Consider the following 17,711-nt stretch of genomic DNA (forward strand, 5'->3'; position numbering starts at 1 on the left):
GAACGTTGTGGGTTCTTTATTTCATATCGCATGTATTCGTGTTTAATTTGTTGAATAATGTTTTATATAATTCCCATTTAATGTTTGTTTTAGATGGAAAAATTAATGATTAGAAATATTTACCTTTTAATTTTTGATAGCAGGAAAGATTGGTATTTGAAACTTTTGATAGCTTGTGTTTGGTCTCATAAGCTACATTTAATGTTCCAGACATTTAAAATACATAAATATTTAGTACTGTTTATGAAGACCATAATTGAATATTCGTGTTAATATCATGTGCTGTTAAAGACGAAAACTACATATAGATAGGTCTCTTTCGGAAAATTTATAGAAGCGTCGTTATAATTAATGATGAACCAATAAGATTTGAGGATAAAACTATTTTAATTCATTAAAAACATTCCAGAATAATTGCCTACTGAATTTTTAAATTGCCGAAACAAGAAAACAGCAGACGAAATAAACACATTTAAGTATTAAGATAATAACATTTTGTCATGTATTAAATGATTCTAGCAATTTATATTCTAAAATATCGAATAAAATTTTAAATAGTACTCTAGAAGGTAAGTATTAAACAATGTATAATATTTTCACGACTCAGTGTACTTATTTAATAAATTCATCTAACCTCGAAACTAACACAAATCAACATTCTTTTCATCTCCAATATGAATTAAAATACTAAATATTCATAAAGTCACTTACCCTATTACAAAAAGGATGAAAGTAGGCTGTAGATTGATCTCAATGGCCTAATAAGGGAGGGAAATTAGTCAACAGAAATGAACGATATATTACATCACTAATTTTCTCGTTAACGATCGATCGATGATCGTCAGACGTTCAAGCATGCGCCGTGATAATAGTAAATTCTCAGCCTATAATTATATTCATGATTATAAAAATATTCGGATACCAGCATAATTCTTATTTTTATCAAATATGAAAGATCTTTGAATTCGTCTCAACGAACACCATCGTACGTGCTGAGGAAAAAGAAAACGTGGCTGAGAAAAAAAAATTTTTATGTCGCTACAATTGACATATCAAGTACTAAGAATTAATGTTAAATCGTGTGTGAAAAATATTATAATTATTACATCATTCCACTGATCCATTATCGTTTAGGATACGCTATCTTTTCTTTTCTAAAAGAAATATAGCAAACAATTAATTTCTCTTTCTTAGACAATCTACAATTATTTTCATTACTGCGCGATTTTGTCATTCTCATACTTGTCCATCTCGGATGGAAAAGAAGATATGAACTTTTTCGTAGAACCGTGCGGTTAAGTAGTTCTTGTAACGTACAACTCAATAGGTTCTTGTCTATTCTAATGTACAGCCAAACAGCGCAGATCCCGAACATTAAGCTTAAATACATAGGTTCTTGTACATGCTAACGTTCATGCTCTTTGGCACTTGGCCGCATGGTGCAGCACTAGTACTATGAAACAACTAGATCTATGGGCGTGAGCACTCATTTCCTCTGTTTTTATCAATTCTATATTTTAAAAACATATATACAATGAGCATTATTTTACAATATTATATTATAGTATAATATGCAAATGTCAAAAATAAACGAATTATTGGATTCTCACGTATGATTATCTGATATCATTAAAATATTCAAATGGTTTACTAATTAAATTCGTACAGTCAATTTCTTTTACAAAGATTAGCATTTAGTTGGATAATACTTTCGAAGGAAAATACATTTTTCTTTGACATTCTATTAATTTCAGGATCTCCGTTCCAATTCAATTTCAAACGTTCAACTTTAATTACAAATTTCTGATCGGACTTATCTTATTTGTCTTCTCAGATTTCCCATCAACCCTCCTTGCATCCCGGCGACATTAAATTTGATTCCTCTAATTAAATAGGTTCACACAGCAACAAATTAATTTGCATCTTCGTCTCTTCGTGAATTAAAGTACCTTATAATTTCTCCTAATATTTCATACCATGTCAAGGCTACGTTTACCAGAATAATGCAAGTTGTTGTAGATATTAGATAACATAGCCGACGCTTTCTGAATACTAAAGGGGAAGATCCCATCTATATTTAGTAACCGCGTCTTTTGACCGTTGAAATGAACCAAATGCTATGGAAAATGGAGGCGCATGCTTCGTTACCACGACAACCAATTCGCTTAATCGTACACAAAGCTCCGATCAGCACAAATAAGCCTACCATTAGTCATGTTTCGTTCATAGAACCTTCCTCGCCAAAATAATTGAACTCTGATTATAAAAAGTATTTCTGCGAATATTACGTGCTTCGTACAAAAGATTTGGAAATTTCGTCAGCATCCTAACGAAGTTATATTGGTCAGAGATCGAAATAAACATTTTCTCTGATAAGTGTTCGAGTACCTTTTAATGATTGTACTGCGTCGATGTATTTTAACGATACTAGGAATAAACAAATATCGTGAATCTAAGTTAGTTTTCCTTTCTGTGAGTTTGTAAATCTAATTCGATTAGATTGCTACGTAAGTTGGTCATGTCAGTCGAAGGTGAATTCTTCCTCTCGATCACAGGATCCATCGAACACGCGGAGTTTTACGATGTTGACAACGCCTACTGCAAATACGGATTTCACTTTGGTCCCGAATGGAGCGTAGTTGCCGTGAGTTATTCTGCTTACCTATGACACGCTGTCGCGTCGACTAGACGCAGTGTTCTATCGATTTCAACGGCGGAATTTTATCGTCGATCGTTTAGTGACTTGTGCAATCCGGTTTAGGGTATCGAGGAAGGTTTGACGCAGATGTGCAAATGCAGCAGCGACCCACGAAATCTGGCAGTCTGGAATTTTCCGCTAGAAGTCACGTTCAAGAGTACTAACCCGCATGGATGTAAGTGGATTCAATGATACTCGATTTACGTACTTGAGGAAATCGAAGCCCCAAAGCTACGATTGAACCAATAAATTTTACTTTTTTAATTTTATTTTCTGGTTTCTAGTCGTTCTAGAATATATTGATTGTTGCTGAATCCTTCTTCTTAAAAAACTGGAAAAATTATATAAGTACTATATATTGTCTTCTTATAATATATAATGAATAGAAAATATAGCGAATAGTAGGATCAAAGGATTTCATAATATTGAAAATTCCTAAAATAACTAGGAAATATTATTAAACACGTGAAATATAACCAATCATCTGTAAAATGGTGTCTTAGGGCCACAGTTAATAATGTCTGTTTATGGCTTGGATATCTTCGGCCACGACGTCATCAGAGGATATGGAGTGTGTCATTTACCGCTGAAAACAGGTCAACACGAGAAAAGGTATTATATTACATTATGACCAAAAAATTCTTTAATATTTCACAATGCGATGTAACGTCGTGTAATTACGATCTTGTCTATCACCATACTACAATACATACAATACATACATACTACAATACTACAAATTAGGATATCTCGAAAGATAAATGAAGATTGCAAGGGGAAAACCCTACATAGATAAATAGATCTGTATTTAATCTTGTTATTTCTGACGTTACTCGATGGCTAAAAATGGCAATTTTATTAGGACCTCTTCCTATGATTGGAATTTTATTGTAAAATCAATAATACGACGATCAATATTTTTGGAACTTTAGTGCATATTTTTCAGATTTACCTAAGTTTTGTTGGATTATGTAAATATAATGCCCCGTGTTAGATTAATTGCGATTGTGCTGCATTTAAATTACTTTCTAACGCTCTTCAACAACTGCAGATATGGGACGTACTTATTTTCGCACGATTTTAAAAATGTAAAGTTTACAGCACGATTACAAGTCATTTTGTTACATTATACAGTCACAGTACAGAATTACACTCCTAAAAAAACACAAAAGTCAATTTCTCATCGCAGTTTACACATAACAAATGAAACATTTCGTACCTTAAAATCCAGCCTCCCTTTCCTCACATCCTAGAAAGACAATAAAACATCACAGTGATACATAGTCTAATTTCTTGCCTAATCGAGTCCCTCAAATTCCCCGAATTATTTGCTACGCCGTGAATAATTACTCCGAGAATTCATTAGCCCGTAACGTAGAGTCGATTACGAGCAATTTGCTCAACATCAAACGTGATTTAATTAGTCACACGCAATCGTTTGTTAACGACGTTTGTTGTAACGTCTGTGAAATTATGCAGAATATCCGTGTACGTGCCGGAGTCCTCCTCGACGTTGCAACGATTTGCGGCCTGGTTAACCGGAAGAAGGCCAGAACTAATTGATCCGGCGATATTGGCTTCTGGTGACGGAAGGGAACGTAAGGCAATATTTTGAAGCATATCACGTCTCTCGATGACGATTCTTCCTGACGTTAAATTAGTCGAGCTCAGCCGAGACTCGCGTATTAAGGACAGTCGTTACGTCGATAGTGTCAACTTACGTCATTCTCGTATCGGTCGATAGAAAGGAATTAAGAGTCTCACGAATCCTCCGATACGACTTAATCGATACGTCCAATTTTACTGATATCAGTTTGCTATCGCGACGTAGCTGATCTCTTGTTTTTTTCCGGTTACTCTCGCAAACTGCCGACGATAGCTACTTTTTCAGCTTTCTATCGATGAAAATGCTCGTTGCTTTCTGTGCTTTTAAATATGTAGACGGTAGAGGCAAGTTTGAAGTACGAAACTTTTATCGGTGATGGCAGGAATTTTGGAAATATTCGAAATTATTTATATATTCCAAGTTGTAGCATTTTCGGCGAATTTAAGAATATTACCTTTCCACGATCTTTGGTTCGAGATACGTACGTGTATCTTGGTAAAAGTTTCGTTACTGTATTAGCCAATTATTTTTAATTATACCTTGCTTTCTATTTCTAAACTTTTTCTATTCTTTATTTCACTTTCGAGAACTCGACGTTCAACTCTGAGAATTATATCACTCGTTACGTCAATCGCATGACGCATTCATAGTAACTGGAAACGTGCCATTTTCACGACTAGAGATTTACAGTTTTCTTTTTCTTCTTTTTTTTCAAAAATATCTCCGATAGAAATATGGATCTACATTCTAACTGCATCGAGACACGCGCTCGTGGGTGCAGGCACGATCGCGTACGATTTCCAGTTGCAGAGGCATTTTATGATTTTCGCGTCTCTTAAGAATGACCTGGAATAAAGTGGTTCAAATTAAACAGTCGCCACGAGAATCCCGCGACTCTGAGACGCCATAAACTGTGCTGGAAAGCTACGTGCACCTGATGTTTCGCAAGCCGACGCATCATGGGCGACCCCGAGTAATAACTTTCTTTATAATTGCAGTCACGCGCATGAGAGTGGAGGGTATTGTTACCGTAACATTCAACGTGGTGCTGAAAGATTTCTTCAAGTTGGGCTACAACAATGGCGAGCAACGTAACAAGTAATGAGATTTGTTGGCCGACGTAAAACGCCCTCGATTACGACATTAATATTTCCTTCTTGCTTCCCGCGTCTGCGGCTTCGTATCTCGTGTCATCTTTCTTCGAATTATATTTCTTTGACCGTGACGCGAATTTACAAGTAAATATTCGTGGATGTATCTTATTTACCAAACCTGAAAACGAACGACTAGATTCATGAAAAATGAAAAGGCAATGTTTAATTAAAATTAGAAATTGAACATGTACTTGTGAGTGTGAGTAATATTTTGTCGAGCAGCGAGTCTTTGTGTAACATAAAAGTGTCGTATATACTGACCGATGAATTAACCTTTTCATCGATCCGTAACACCAAATGTGGTTAAAAAAATGTTTAACGTTTTATAACTTAAATTGTAACTTGTAAATAATATTGGAATATATTTGGTATTTTTCCATATGTTGGGGATTTTTCTCGCCTATTTCGCTCTCTTTGAAAAAAAAATATTTACACTTTCATGTAAAACAATATATGAATGTCATCATCATTCGAGCAAGTAATTCCTCTTGTGTTGTATTTTTGTTTTCCCTTTTTGTTTTTTACGTTTTTTACGTTTTCCGTAATTGTACAAAGAGAAGGGAACTATGTCGCTGTACCAATTTTTCTTTGACCCTTTGTCGATATTACGATGCTCCCATTGCCAGAGTGTGAGAATCGTTTCAGCAAATCACTTTGTGTTTCTGTTTTCTGCCTGAAATAAAAGATAAACTAGACAGGAACAGCAATATAGAATTGTCGATGACATTTATCATATCTTATAGTTTTTCTGTAGTTTCAGAGACAACGAGATTTCCTGGCAACGAAACGAAATCATTTCGCGCGACGACGCTTCGACTTGCATTTTGTTAATTTATTCACGCTAAAACGAGCGCGATAGTTTTAACGAAACTATGGGTACACACCGTAGGAAAATGTCACGAGTAAAATGTAAATTAAGCAGCAGCGACTGAAGAATATCTGATGCCTTTAGATTAAACCGCGCAATTATCGTAAGAAAAATAAACAACACGAGGTATAATCTCAAGTGAGGATAATTTAAATGTGTAAAATTGAACAGGTAGGCATCGCCTCCGCCAATATCGTATTGATGTTTTGTGGGTTTTACGAGGACGTCCGTATCAACTACTCCTGGCTAATACTCAATTCTTTACACGGCTGTCGCAATTATGGCAAGCCCCACGGGTGATCTATGTATTCTTTAGCAACAGGCTCGTAATTTCAGATAAGATTATGTGATTCTAATAACTGTAGCATGACCCATTAAGTTTTTGCGAAACAAAAATTGATACGAAGTGGTTTAGATTTTGGATGAGTAATGGTATAGATTTTATCAAGGAATTCAGAAGATTTCTATGCATATTGGCTGCCGAAATTAGACGTACACTTGTCAACTAGTTTTATGAACATATTATGTGTTCGATTATATGAAACATTTTCAAATTTCATTGATACTATAATGATACCTAACTAACATAATTATTTATATCATAAAAGTATTTAAGTAGGCAATCATCCACAATATTCAGTGTAATCGTCTTTAACGTTCACTATACGTTTCTAAGGAAACTATTCACATATATATTAATATTTTATTAATTATAAGTTTTTAGTAAACAAATATCTTATCTATAATTAATAGCTCAAATTTTGCCAATATATATATGGCAGTCGCGTCTCATTATAGTGCTAACAACATTTCAAAATGCTCCACATAACGTGCACAATACACACGTAAAAGTTTTCTATAGTAAGCGTACGAATACTTTTACGAGTCATTGTACATTAAACGTAGCTCCTTTCATTTCCTATGGAAATCTTCCAGTTTCCTACTGGATAGCTTTCCGTCTCCAGATTTCTCTACTTTCTAACATTTTTCCATCGTGCATTAATCAGAGTACGTAATTTGTACCAGAGATAACTATTTAATAAAACGCTTCACCTAACGGGTAACTACGTAAATTTCCCTATAATCGGCTGATCGAACGATGGATCAACATGAACGAATTAATCATACGTGCATCATAGGAGCATTGGTAATGCACGCGTTACTTTTCCTTCTCATTTATTGCTTTCTGGAAGAGCGAGCAAATGTCCACAAGACTGGCCAAGCGTAAATGCGAGCTTCACTCGCAAGCAGGACATCATACACAGGCGTGGCAAGTGAAATGAAAAGAATGACGCATTTTGCAATTTCGTTTTGTCCGTTTCGCTGTGAAAATCCATCGAACGCCACGTGCTACGGAATGCCGATCGAAAAGCTGACAAGCACGGAGCTAACGTGTAACACGAATTCCCCCAAATAGCTAAAGTTGTAGTAATTTAACGTCGTTCGGACCAAGGTATTCTCGATGGTCATTTTTTAATGGAATTCCCCGAGAGACCTTTTTCATCCAGTTGCATTTGTCACCGTCGCCAATTCGTAGGGGATGCGAAGATTTACTTGTCACAGTGTATCCGATGAAAATCTTGAAACCCTATTTGTGTTTCGATATATATATGTATATGTGTGTGTTGAATTATTCATTATAATTTCAAATCAAATAAGCCAATATATACAGAGGATACAACGTATACTACAGAAAAGGAGTTTAATGTAATTGTTTTATTTTGAACTTGAGGTTTATTTGTTGAATAACATTTACATATACTGGGCGATTATTTCTTTTACTTACTTGAACGTGAAAATAGAAACATAGGACGCGAAAAGGATTCATAATCCGCGAATGTTAACCTTACATCGGAATGTGAAAATAAGCTTCGGGGTATTTTTAATGGAAAAAATTGAGTTTAGGCTACATTGTTGGAAGGTTATTCAATAACATGATTCTTTTTTTTTGTGTAACAACGTGTATATCTTGCGTTCTCTCAACTTTGTCCCATCGCAGGAGACTGCGCTGAATTACCGGCACGCAAAATTTACGATTATAAAACGATGTTCCTGGAAAACTCCAGGCGCAACGGTATACTTAATGTATCATAAATTCAATCGCGCGCGCGTGAAAGTCGTTGCAGACATTGTTGTAAAGTTCCAAGTAAAATGAAACTATAAAATACGCATCATTTGGAAAAAGGAATTCCAAGAGACAGGATGCGATAATGTTTCTTGCATGCTAATTAGGAATTCGCGGAAGATTATAATGAACGAGAAGGTACATCGTTTTACTATTTTGATACGGCGCTGGTTATTCTCATAAAAACGAATTAAAATTTCAGAACAAATTTCTGTAAGTTGCCGAGCTTATTAAAACACATCGAATCAAATAAATGTTAGATTATTTTAAAAAGGTAGGAACCTTGCTATACGTGTACTTGTTAAACTTCCATAATAGAATGAAAATTATGATGTCAATTGTTCCAAGAAATTATGTTATTTGATTTCTCCAGAGAGATATGTATTAACAACGGTTATTAATCCATACAAAAATGAAATATCAACTATGACGGAAACATCAGCATCGGGTAAAGTTGTCCTTGGAATAGTATGTCCGATGTAGATGAGTATAAATGGAAAATTACGGTCGTTCCATTTTTCTTCGTAAACACAACAAGAGGAATTTGGTACAAGAGGAAAATGTCTCAAAAAGACGGATATTTTCCGCTACCGGCACGCTCATGCACTCGAAATATTGCAAATGAATGGTCGAAACATTCGAAGGGAATTAAAGATAAATAGAGAGCATAGAAATATGGTTCTTCTCTCCATTGTAAACAAGGACGTAGCTTAATTGTTATGTATGTAACATAGAATGACATTCGATAAATGATCCCCAAGCGGAAGATACTATACATGTGTAATTATATGTATTCAGTCGTTGCATTAAAGAATTATTGTTACACCGTATTAAGAAAATGGCAATGAGATACGGCTACATTTTAAGAGAAAATTTTAATGAATATCACGCTCCACTATCGGATTTTATCCGAATTAACTCGATATGAATAAAAACAACGTATGACTACTAACCATATTTAATGTCAAATAATTCTAGCACGTATGACCGACTGACTATATATAATATTAAATAATTAAATTCGAATTTAATACGTAACGAGTAATTTAAAACAAAGGACAGGTAGCTTCGTGCGTGTATATTTTACCATTTGAGAAATATGACGCCTTAGATTTATCTTGAAAAATTATTTTTTTTCTTCTCCCTAATTTTATCTATGAATTTCTTCTAATTATTTAAAGGATAGAAATACCTTCGGTTGCAATTTTATGCGATTTAATTTGGATCCCTAGGAAGGATAGGATAAAAATAAATAAATTTTCTTTCTTATCGATCTTTTATTTTTTTACATTTTTATGCACATGCAATTTCCTTATTGTTTCTGTTCCACTGGAAACAACTTCTTATCGATGTTGTATTAAATATATATATATATATATATACATATTATTGTCTCTGAAACGATCTTCCCTGATTTTTTGGCTTTATCAATCCTGATAAAAGCGATTAAGGCGATTATCAATCCTGAATTAGGTCAATAGCTTATACACGATTGTCTAAAAAGTGATACATTTTGTGAGAATACATATATGAAAAACTTAAGGTATCGGAGTTCTGTCGCCAGTGTCATCCTGCACGAGAAACGAACAAAGATGCATGCAATTATAGTTCTCTAACACACACTACTATCGTTAAAGCTAGGGCTAAATTAGAATACTGACGAGTTTCATACGTAATTGCTATACCTTCTGTGCCCACATTTCGCGTACACGATGTACACGATTTATCAAGGTGCATTAAAAATATAATTGACATTCAATATCGTTGACATCGAGATAATTCTTACTACCTTGATACATGATATCCTTAGATTGTACTGAAAAATAATTTTCGCAAATTTTATGTGAATATTTGACTGATATAAATTTAGCAAACTCTAATATTCCTTATGAACGACATTTCTAAATTATTCTATTTGATCATTAACAATTATTTAAACTCTATAAGACACTCTGGATGGACGAAATTTCAACGATTAAAAATACTAAACAATAAATTAACTAGTGTCGGTTAAGTTTTCTTTCGTTACACGTATAATAATATTATATCTCAGCTAGTATTGTACAAACGTTTCATGTAAAATCTTCTTTTGTGGGTTTGGTCCAAGATAAAACTGTCGTCATTGTAACTATCGTTAACATTAACGAAAATGATAGTTAAAAAAGAAACGATCGGTGAACGGCGAAGACAAATTTTCTTAAAAAAATATACACGTTGATTCACATGGAACAAACGGTGGGTTTTTATAAAACGCGCTGCCCTGTTTTTCCGTGTAGACTAGATTCGTTGGAAAATACGCGTTGCACCATCACCAATGAAACCTGGAACAAAATTTAACAACGCCCTATGTACTTACGGGGTATTAAAAGGTGCAAAAATGCACAGAATTTTATATTCAAAAGTGTCTCCTTAGAAATATAAAATGTCAAAGCTACGGTACTCGTTATTACACAATATTTAACGAAGGAAACAAATTCCGCTTAAGTTCTGCGTCTTTAGTCGTATGAATGTTAATATTAATAAGTGGCAAATTATTCGTAAAAGAATGAATTTGCATAAACATCCACATACTAATTGCAAATAATGTTACTTATATAACTATAACTAATAACTAATATTTATTATAATATTAATATTTACTTCTTAAATTTACCAGCTTGCCGTACTCACCTGCTATTGTCTGATTTCTGTGTTTATGTCGTTGATGTAGCTAATCTCCTTCACCTTGATGTTCGGGAAGGTATTAAGGAATTCCAAGACCACGCCGTTAGTCCATCCGAAGCCAGACTGCACATCGTACTCCCCTCCGCCGCCACTTTTCCCCGGCGTGAGCGAGTCGTACTGCAATTAAAACGCTAATTACACCTAGTAATCACACGTTCTCGTTTCTCAAAGCGACCAGCCCTCGGTCGGGTAATTAAGTCACCGGGTGATCGACAGAGATCTTCCTTGTTAACTTGCGCCGGATCTACTTGCTGTCTTAGACTCTTAGTCAATTTTACAGGAACGTCGAGTTTCGAACATGCCTTGCCACGAGTTTATCACAGTATTCTAATTGTCGACGATATTAATCAATGTTTCGTGGAGAGGATCGCGAATAACAGCTAAGCAAAGTTAACAAACTTCACAGTTCGACAGACTCCATCTTCGCCTTTAATGAAATTCTAGATAATTAGAGGAGACAGAAACTACCCTTCGATTTGTGGATGGTATTTATACTGGTTGCTGAGTAATTGTTTGATAAATTTGAAACCAGAGAGCGGGATTAAAGTGATATTAAGCGTGGGATGAGTCACGTTTCAAATTTAAATGCGAGGAGGAAAAGGAATTTTAAAAGAATGCTTTCGAGTTTCTAATGAACAGATAGATTGGGAATTACAACAAACTAGGCGAATATTGAATGGATTAAAGAATGATAAAAATTAAATAAATTAGCAGCGGTTAATATTAGAATAAGGTATTTAAACGAATATAAATGTTTAAATTTTTGTGACACTGCGAATTATTACAAAATGTGCGAATGTTTCTTCAATTAGCGTTACTCAAGAACAGAGGGTGCTCAAGAATGAATGTGAAAAGTCCTTCGGATGTCATTTGCATTTCTTTACGCCAAGTTGTTATAGCTTAAAAGTAAATAAGTGCGTTTAATTCGCGAAAGAGCTGTTCTAGGAAAGGCAGAGCCGGATTAAGATGCAAATCTAATTCTTAAGAATATACTGGAAGTTTTATGAGAAAGGAAAGATGAATATTTTAAGAATGTGTTAATTACATACTTCTTCTTCTTCTTTTTCATCTTCTAGATAAAACTTCAAACGCATATTAAACATCCTTAGCAAGTAGCACAAATTAACCGATTTTAGTTTCGATTTTCACATTTTACAGATTATCGGGCAGATATAAGCTTCTGTCGAAGAAAAGCGATCTTAGATAGTGAGTCGCGTAATTTTCGGTAAAAATAGCCAATTATTTCTCGATAAATTTTCTCTGAAGTTAATAGTTTTATTTCGTTCAATTAGATTAATGTTTATGATCATTCCTGATATTTCTTAAATGTAATTCAGAATTATTGTCGATCGTGGCACGTTGCAATTATAGTATGGCATGGTATAGTATTAAATCTTCTTTCGCGATTCGATATAGCTTCGGCAAAGACCACGCGAACGTCAACTCGACTCAACGGAAAGCTTTTCAATTTAAAGATGATACTCATAATACTATACGCTCGTTATATACCATCATGCCGTTCGTATAATTCACAGCAATTAGAAAATCTTCAATTTTCAATCGGATGAAATTTCCAAGCTATTGTGTTTTCTAAAGACTTTGAAATCATTAGATTTCAATAAGAAGAAGACCTTTCTCTCAGTATGCATATATAACTCTACTCTATTTTCATTCGACTCTTTCTTCTCTATTTCTATTCCTTTCTGTCAGCTACAATAAGGAATAGCCCGAGGCACACTCGATCTTTCCAACGAATGTTTTAAATTATCGTTAATTTTCCGTCCTTGACACGTTCGAAAATCTGACTCTTTTACGTGTATCTCAATTTCTCTCCTTCACTCGTTATTTCCTTTTGTCCCCACGGTTCGACAATGTCGTTGAACTACTTCACACGAAGAAATCAATATGCGTTCACAGAATTGAATATACAAAGAGTTCCTCCGTTCTCCTCTATAATAAGTAACGATCTTGGTCGTTAACTGCGATTCAATTTTGCGTTTCTACTTATCAGTGTTAACTGCCTATAGTTAGCGATAATGTATGTCAGTTAATTACCTCGGAATTCCCTATTGGGAAGTTGATTCGGAGATGTATAGAGAAATATATTCTACTTTGAAAATTTTACGCGTAAAATGGGAAATTGTGGAATATCGAAATAAACTGAAAGAATATCAACTAACGTAGACGAAAAGTTTGAGAAATTTCGCGCATTTCAGTCTCCGTAAAAAACAGTCGATTATTCTGAAAAAAATTAGCCATTCTTTTTTCTCAAATGTGACTGTTTGAATTTTTTGTTTGACCAGTTGGTTTTTTCTAAATCTTAAGTCCCTTTTCTAAATCTTAAAAGAATGAAAATTTTACAAAGTTTGAGTGTTCCTATATTTTTTTCAAAAGCGATTTATGTTCGGGAAAAATATACAGGGTGATTCTACGCGAAAAAAGAAGTCGAAAATATAGAACAAAAATTTTTTTTTATTTTTTTATTTTTTTATTTTTCCATAGAGATAACGATTTACAGTGAGATTCGTTATAACGTGCCGTTAAAACAAAGCCTCAAACGAAAAATTTTTATTCTATATTCTCGGCTTCTTTTTTCGCGTAGAATCACCCCCTTTCCGCTTGTACCACCAGTTACCAACCACCCTGTATATGAAAAATTTCTACCGGTTTGCAAATTTATCTTTTTCTTTATCTTTTTCGCTAGGCGAGAGTAACAATTCGCAATTTTTTCGAGTGTACAATGTTCGAATCAATAAACCGGTTAACCGTTGAAAGAAAACTTTTGAAACACAGCCGCCTAAGCTTGGCACTGTCTTGCCCGACGTGCAAAAAAGAAATGCGTGGCAAAAAACGTATCGATATTTTTCATCGGTAAGCTGCCCGTTGCGAACAAGCTCCATAAATTTCCCTCTGCGTCACGGTATCATGGCCGAAATGAGGTATGGGACGTTCCATGGTTCTCTAGTCTATGATGTTTCCTGCGGTCGGTTCCAGTATCTTTTTCGCGATCGTGTGATATAAAAATGGATGGCAAAAAGAGGGAAGGAGCGAAACGTATAGGGGAGAAAAAACGGACAGAAAGAGACGAGGCTTGACTGGTTCTGACTACGTGAAAATTCATAGCCACGGGTGAAAAATGATGGACAGTGATTCATTCCGTTTTCGAACGTATACGAGCATCCAGTGTGTTTTCTTTCACAGGGGTAGAAGGGAGGGAGAATACTTGAACGTGAATTTATGCATCTATCTTTGCGGATCTGATAGACCCTTTTCTGGAGCCAGATATACGTATGTCAGTCAACAAAACGACGCGAAACTTCGTTTATGGAAACGAAATTGAACAGGTTGTGTCTATTTGTATTTGGTTGGGACAAATGGAACGTTGTACCTCCGAAGTTTGAATATGGCATGTTAATATCATTCACTGTTTCACCGTCAATTATTAATCAAAATAAATTCAGAATCAAAACAAGACGTAAAATTCAATTGGAAAGGTTGAATATGTTCTCTATTCTATCCAGAAAATTGTTTGATGCAGGAATTATTTTAAAGCGAAGCGCGAACGGAGAGATTGTAGCAGATCCATGCCAAGAATTATTGAAATTAATTTTATGTTCTATATCGTCATGACAGTAATGAAAACTTTGGTGATATTCAACGTGTGAGAATTCTCCTTGTGTGCTTTACGGGACAACATTTTTATGCTCGAGTAGAAAAGATTGGACTGTCTTATTTTAAGTCTTCGTGTTTTATCGCAGATATTGTGAAAAAGTGCTTTGATTAAATCACTCTTAGCGAGGGCTCTTTCAATATTCTGAGTCATGGTCTGATGTGTATTACTTTTTTTTTTCTTCCTAATTTTAGTTGGAACTAGGTTTAACAATTAAGATTTAAAATTCCGACAGGAAGCCGAGAAAACAACAGTTCTTTCTAAAATTTACAGAGTTCTTATCTAGATAAATAAATGTGGCGCTAATACAAGAGAATAGACAATATTGTAACAACTTTTTATTTTTGTTCAAGAAGTGCACCGATTTCCTTCAGAAGTTTAGAAACTTAAAATATTATCTATTCAGTTTTGTTTAGGAATTATGGAGTTACTTGTTTTTACGTCGAGCTCGTATATTTTTCCATCATTTTTCAAGAAAATCGTCTATCGATATGTATATTTATCTTACCTTCTCAAACATTTCCTTATATTCTACGTAGCCAGCGTAATTGGAGCCAAGCCATCTAAATGCCAATTCGTGGGCGAAGTTCACCGCTTCCTCAACCCCTGTCCAGTAGAGACCCATTACAATAAATGATTGTAACGGTGGCCACGCGTTCGGAAAATCCCATTGTTCTCCCGTGTAATTTAATGATGTGGGTGTACCTCCTGTAGGGGAAGAAATGAAAACAAGTTTAATCAACACGGTCTTATTAACCTTATTTGCCTTTATACTTAAATGAACGTAATAATTTCAATTTAATAGAGCTGCCTTAGCTCTATGACGATAACTCGCAGAAGCTATTATTTACCTTTAGCCACTAAATAATTTGCTACATCTATATATGAAGGAACAAAATGTCCTGCACTTTTTTACCGTTAACGATGTTATATTAAAATCTTTATAGCGCGATACACGTAACTAAAACTGTAACCAGAAATACATGTTTCACCGAACATAACTATATTAGTAAATAAAAAGGATAACTAGTAAATTAAATAGAATTCAAAACATCGAAAACATCCAGCGAATCTTCAATATTGAAGCTATTAAAGTTACTGGAACTTTAACCACTCGCTGTTTCCAAAGTACTTACACGACTCTGATAAAACTTCTTCGTAAGAAAACGCAAACCTTTCACTTTAGAATCGTTCCTATTTCGTGTCGATATGACTCTTCGTTCCCGAGATAACGTCGTTAAAGCGAGCCAATATTTTGTGCATTTCTTTTTTTGTATCTGTCTCGCACCATGTACGGACCTCTCGTTTTCACACGCATCACTGACCTGTCTCACGTGTGTTACCTGTAGGGTGGTCAGTGACAAACGCCATATAAGCATCTTTTTACTACCACCGCAAACCGACATACGTACGCTCCAAACAAGAAAATATAGATTACGCTTCTGCGAATTAGGCTATGATTAGGCATCCAATCCATTCAGCATCCCTCGTGGCTTAAGTGCAAACGCTTTAAACTTATCTATCTTGGTATTGAAATATCGATGTGAAACAAAAAGCAATATCAAAGGCATGCTTTTTACTATTTTGCCGAATGGTTTTTGCCAAAAATTTTCAAGTTCCTTCGTGCGTATTTCCACTGGAAATTGGAAACGGGGAACTTTCAAGCTTAAAGCCGAAGCTGTTAAGCTGGATAATGGAAGGTGTGTCGGCATGAATGTGATGTGTAACTAACCAGAAATCGCGGGTTGAATTGTTAATTATGATAATTTGCAGAGCTTAGAGCGACGTGCATTTCATGCAGCGAATAATTCATTATGATCGTAGTAGAGCAGGGAGAAATGAAATATTCCCGTTTCGAACGAAATCGCAAAAATTAAATATACACAGTAAATAAGAGAAAGAATTTAGGGAACTATATTCGATGCATGACATGCAGTGTGCGACTAAACCGACGTTTAACAATACTGTTCGCGCATTCTACGAATGATAAAGGTTTTCCTTTTTGTGTAACCAAAGACGCAAAAGCATGCAACTCTTTATCTCTTATCGCAATTCCATTCGATTTCATTCGTATAGGAAATAACCTTTAACCACGGAATCCTCGAAAAGCATCCTTTGTATTTTCCTTTTCATCGCTTCCCTTTTAAACTTTTAAACCTTTAACCGTGAAATCCCTCAAAAGTATTCTTCGTATTTTTCTCTTTGCCGCTTTCCCCTTCCGCTTTTAAGCGGAGGATACCAGAAGATGCGTGCCATTATTCATCGAAAAGGTTGAAACACGAATGAAACTCGTTAAATTTCTTTCCACTTTGAAGTACCCAACGTTTATAAAAGCCTATGCGACTGACTTCGACTTTTTAATTGCGAAAACTTACCCAAGAAAGTGTCGATATTCTGTGTCTTGAGATATTTCACAATGGATAACGCGTAGCGCTCGCGTTGTAAGCGATTGTAACTTCGAGTGTAAAGTGGCGCAAGATTCGACGGATAAAACGCGTGCCTAGGTTTCGCGTTCTTCATGTCGTAGTCCAGCCATGTTCCTTCTTCTTCGTTCCATAGAACATTGTCGATAGCCATTTGGAGTTGCGACGCTACTTTATGATAATACTGGGATTTCTAGAAAATTACAATTTATATATTAATATAAATCTAATACAAAATTTATATAAATATTTATTGACTTCTACGTTATATATTATTTTCGTCTTTTTGTATCGTGTGTATCATAAAAGAAGCGGATTTAAAAAATACCATACTATATGTACATCGCATTGTACATTTTATATCTAGAAAAAGAATGTATGTACAATTGTATGTTGAACAAGACCTAAGATGACTGAAACCTTTAGAAAGCTTATTGTTTTTT

The 17,711-nt window shown here is 34.8% G+C and overlaps 3 protein-coding genes and 1 long non-coding RNA gene across 6 annotated transcripts in view; 1 reads left to right on the forward strand and 3 right to left on the reverse strand.

The window, feature by feature from the left end:
• Positions 1-858, reverse strand: part of LOC100743269 (mucin-19-like) — a 48,287-nt gene extending 47,429 nt beyond the window's left edge. The window contains exon 1 of one of the 2 annotated variants that reach the window (XM_033321877.1): positions 712-858. The gene's annotated coding sequence lies outside the window, so the exon portion shown is untranslated. The remainder of the gene's footprint in view (positions 1-711) is intronic. The other variant, XM_033321873.1, reaches the window with a different exon arrangement.
• A 1,363-nt stretch (positions 859-2,221) lies between these two features.
• Positions 2,222-5,841, forward strand: LOC100743389 (B9 domain-containing protein 1-like). The gene is made up of 5 exons (XM_003491117.4): positions 2,222-2,644; positions 2,762-2,873; positions 3,202-3,310; positions 4,178-4,296; positions 5,303-5,841. The coding sequence occupies exons 1-5, from the start codon at positions 2,519-2,521 to the stop codon at positions 5,404-5,406; spliced, it is 570 nt and encodes a 189-aa protein (XP_003491165.1). The 5' UTR covers positions 2,222-2,518; the 3' UTR covers positions 5,407-5,841.
• On the reverse strand, positions 2,493-4,184 carry LOC112213186. Of its 2 annotated transcripts, XR_004462056.1 has the most exons (4): positions 3,918-4,184; positions 3,651-3,853; positions 2,663-3,284; positions 2,493-2,598 (listed from the first exon to the last, which is right to left on the reverse strand). It is a non-coding gene; the product is annotated as an uncharacterized LOC112213186 (long non-coding RNA). The 2 variants fall into 2 exon arrangements; XR_004462055.1 differs by lacking the exon at positions 3,651-3,853.
• Positions 5,842-10,194: 4,353 nt separating the features above from the next.
• Positions 10,195-17,711, reverse strand: part of LOC100743509 (trehalase) — a 33,567-nt gene continuing 26,050 nt past the window's right edge. Inside the window, exons 7-10 of the mRNA XM_003491118.4 lie at positions 17,221-17,461; positions 15,354-15,553; positions 11,122-11,292; positions 10,195-10,772 (exon numbers count right to left, since the gene is read on the reverse strand). Coding sequence (XP_003491166.1) covers positions 11,125-11,292; positions 15,354-15,553; positions 17,221-17,461 — 609 coding nt within the window. The 3' untranslated portion in view covers positions 10,195-10,772; positions 11,122-11,124. The remainder of the gene's footprint in view (positions 10,773-11,121; positions 11,293-15,353; positions 15,554-17,220; positions 17,462-17,711) is intronic.

Source organism: Bombus impatiens, unplaced genomic scaffold (assembly GCF_000188095.3).
Source record: "Bombus impatiens unplaced genomic scaffold, BIMP_2.2 scf_0517, whole genome shotgun sequence".
Lineage (NCBI taxonomy): Eukaryota > Metazoa > Arthropoda > Insecta > Hymenoptera > Apidae > Bombus > Bombus impatiens.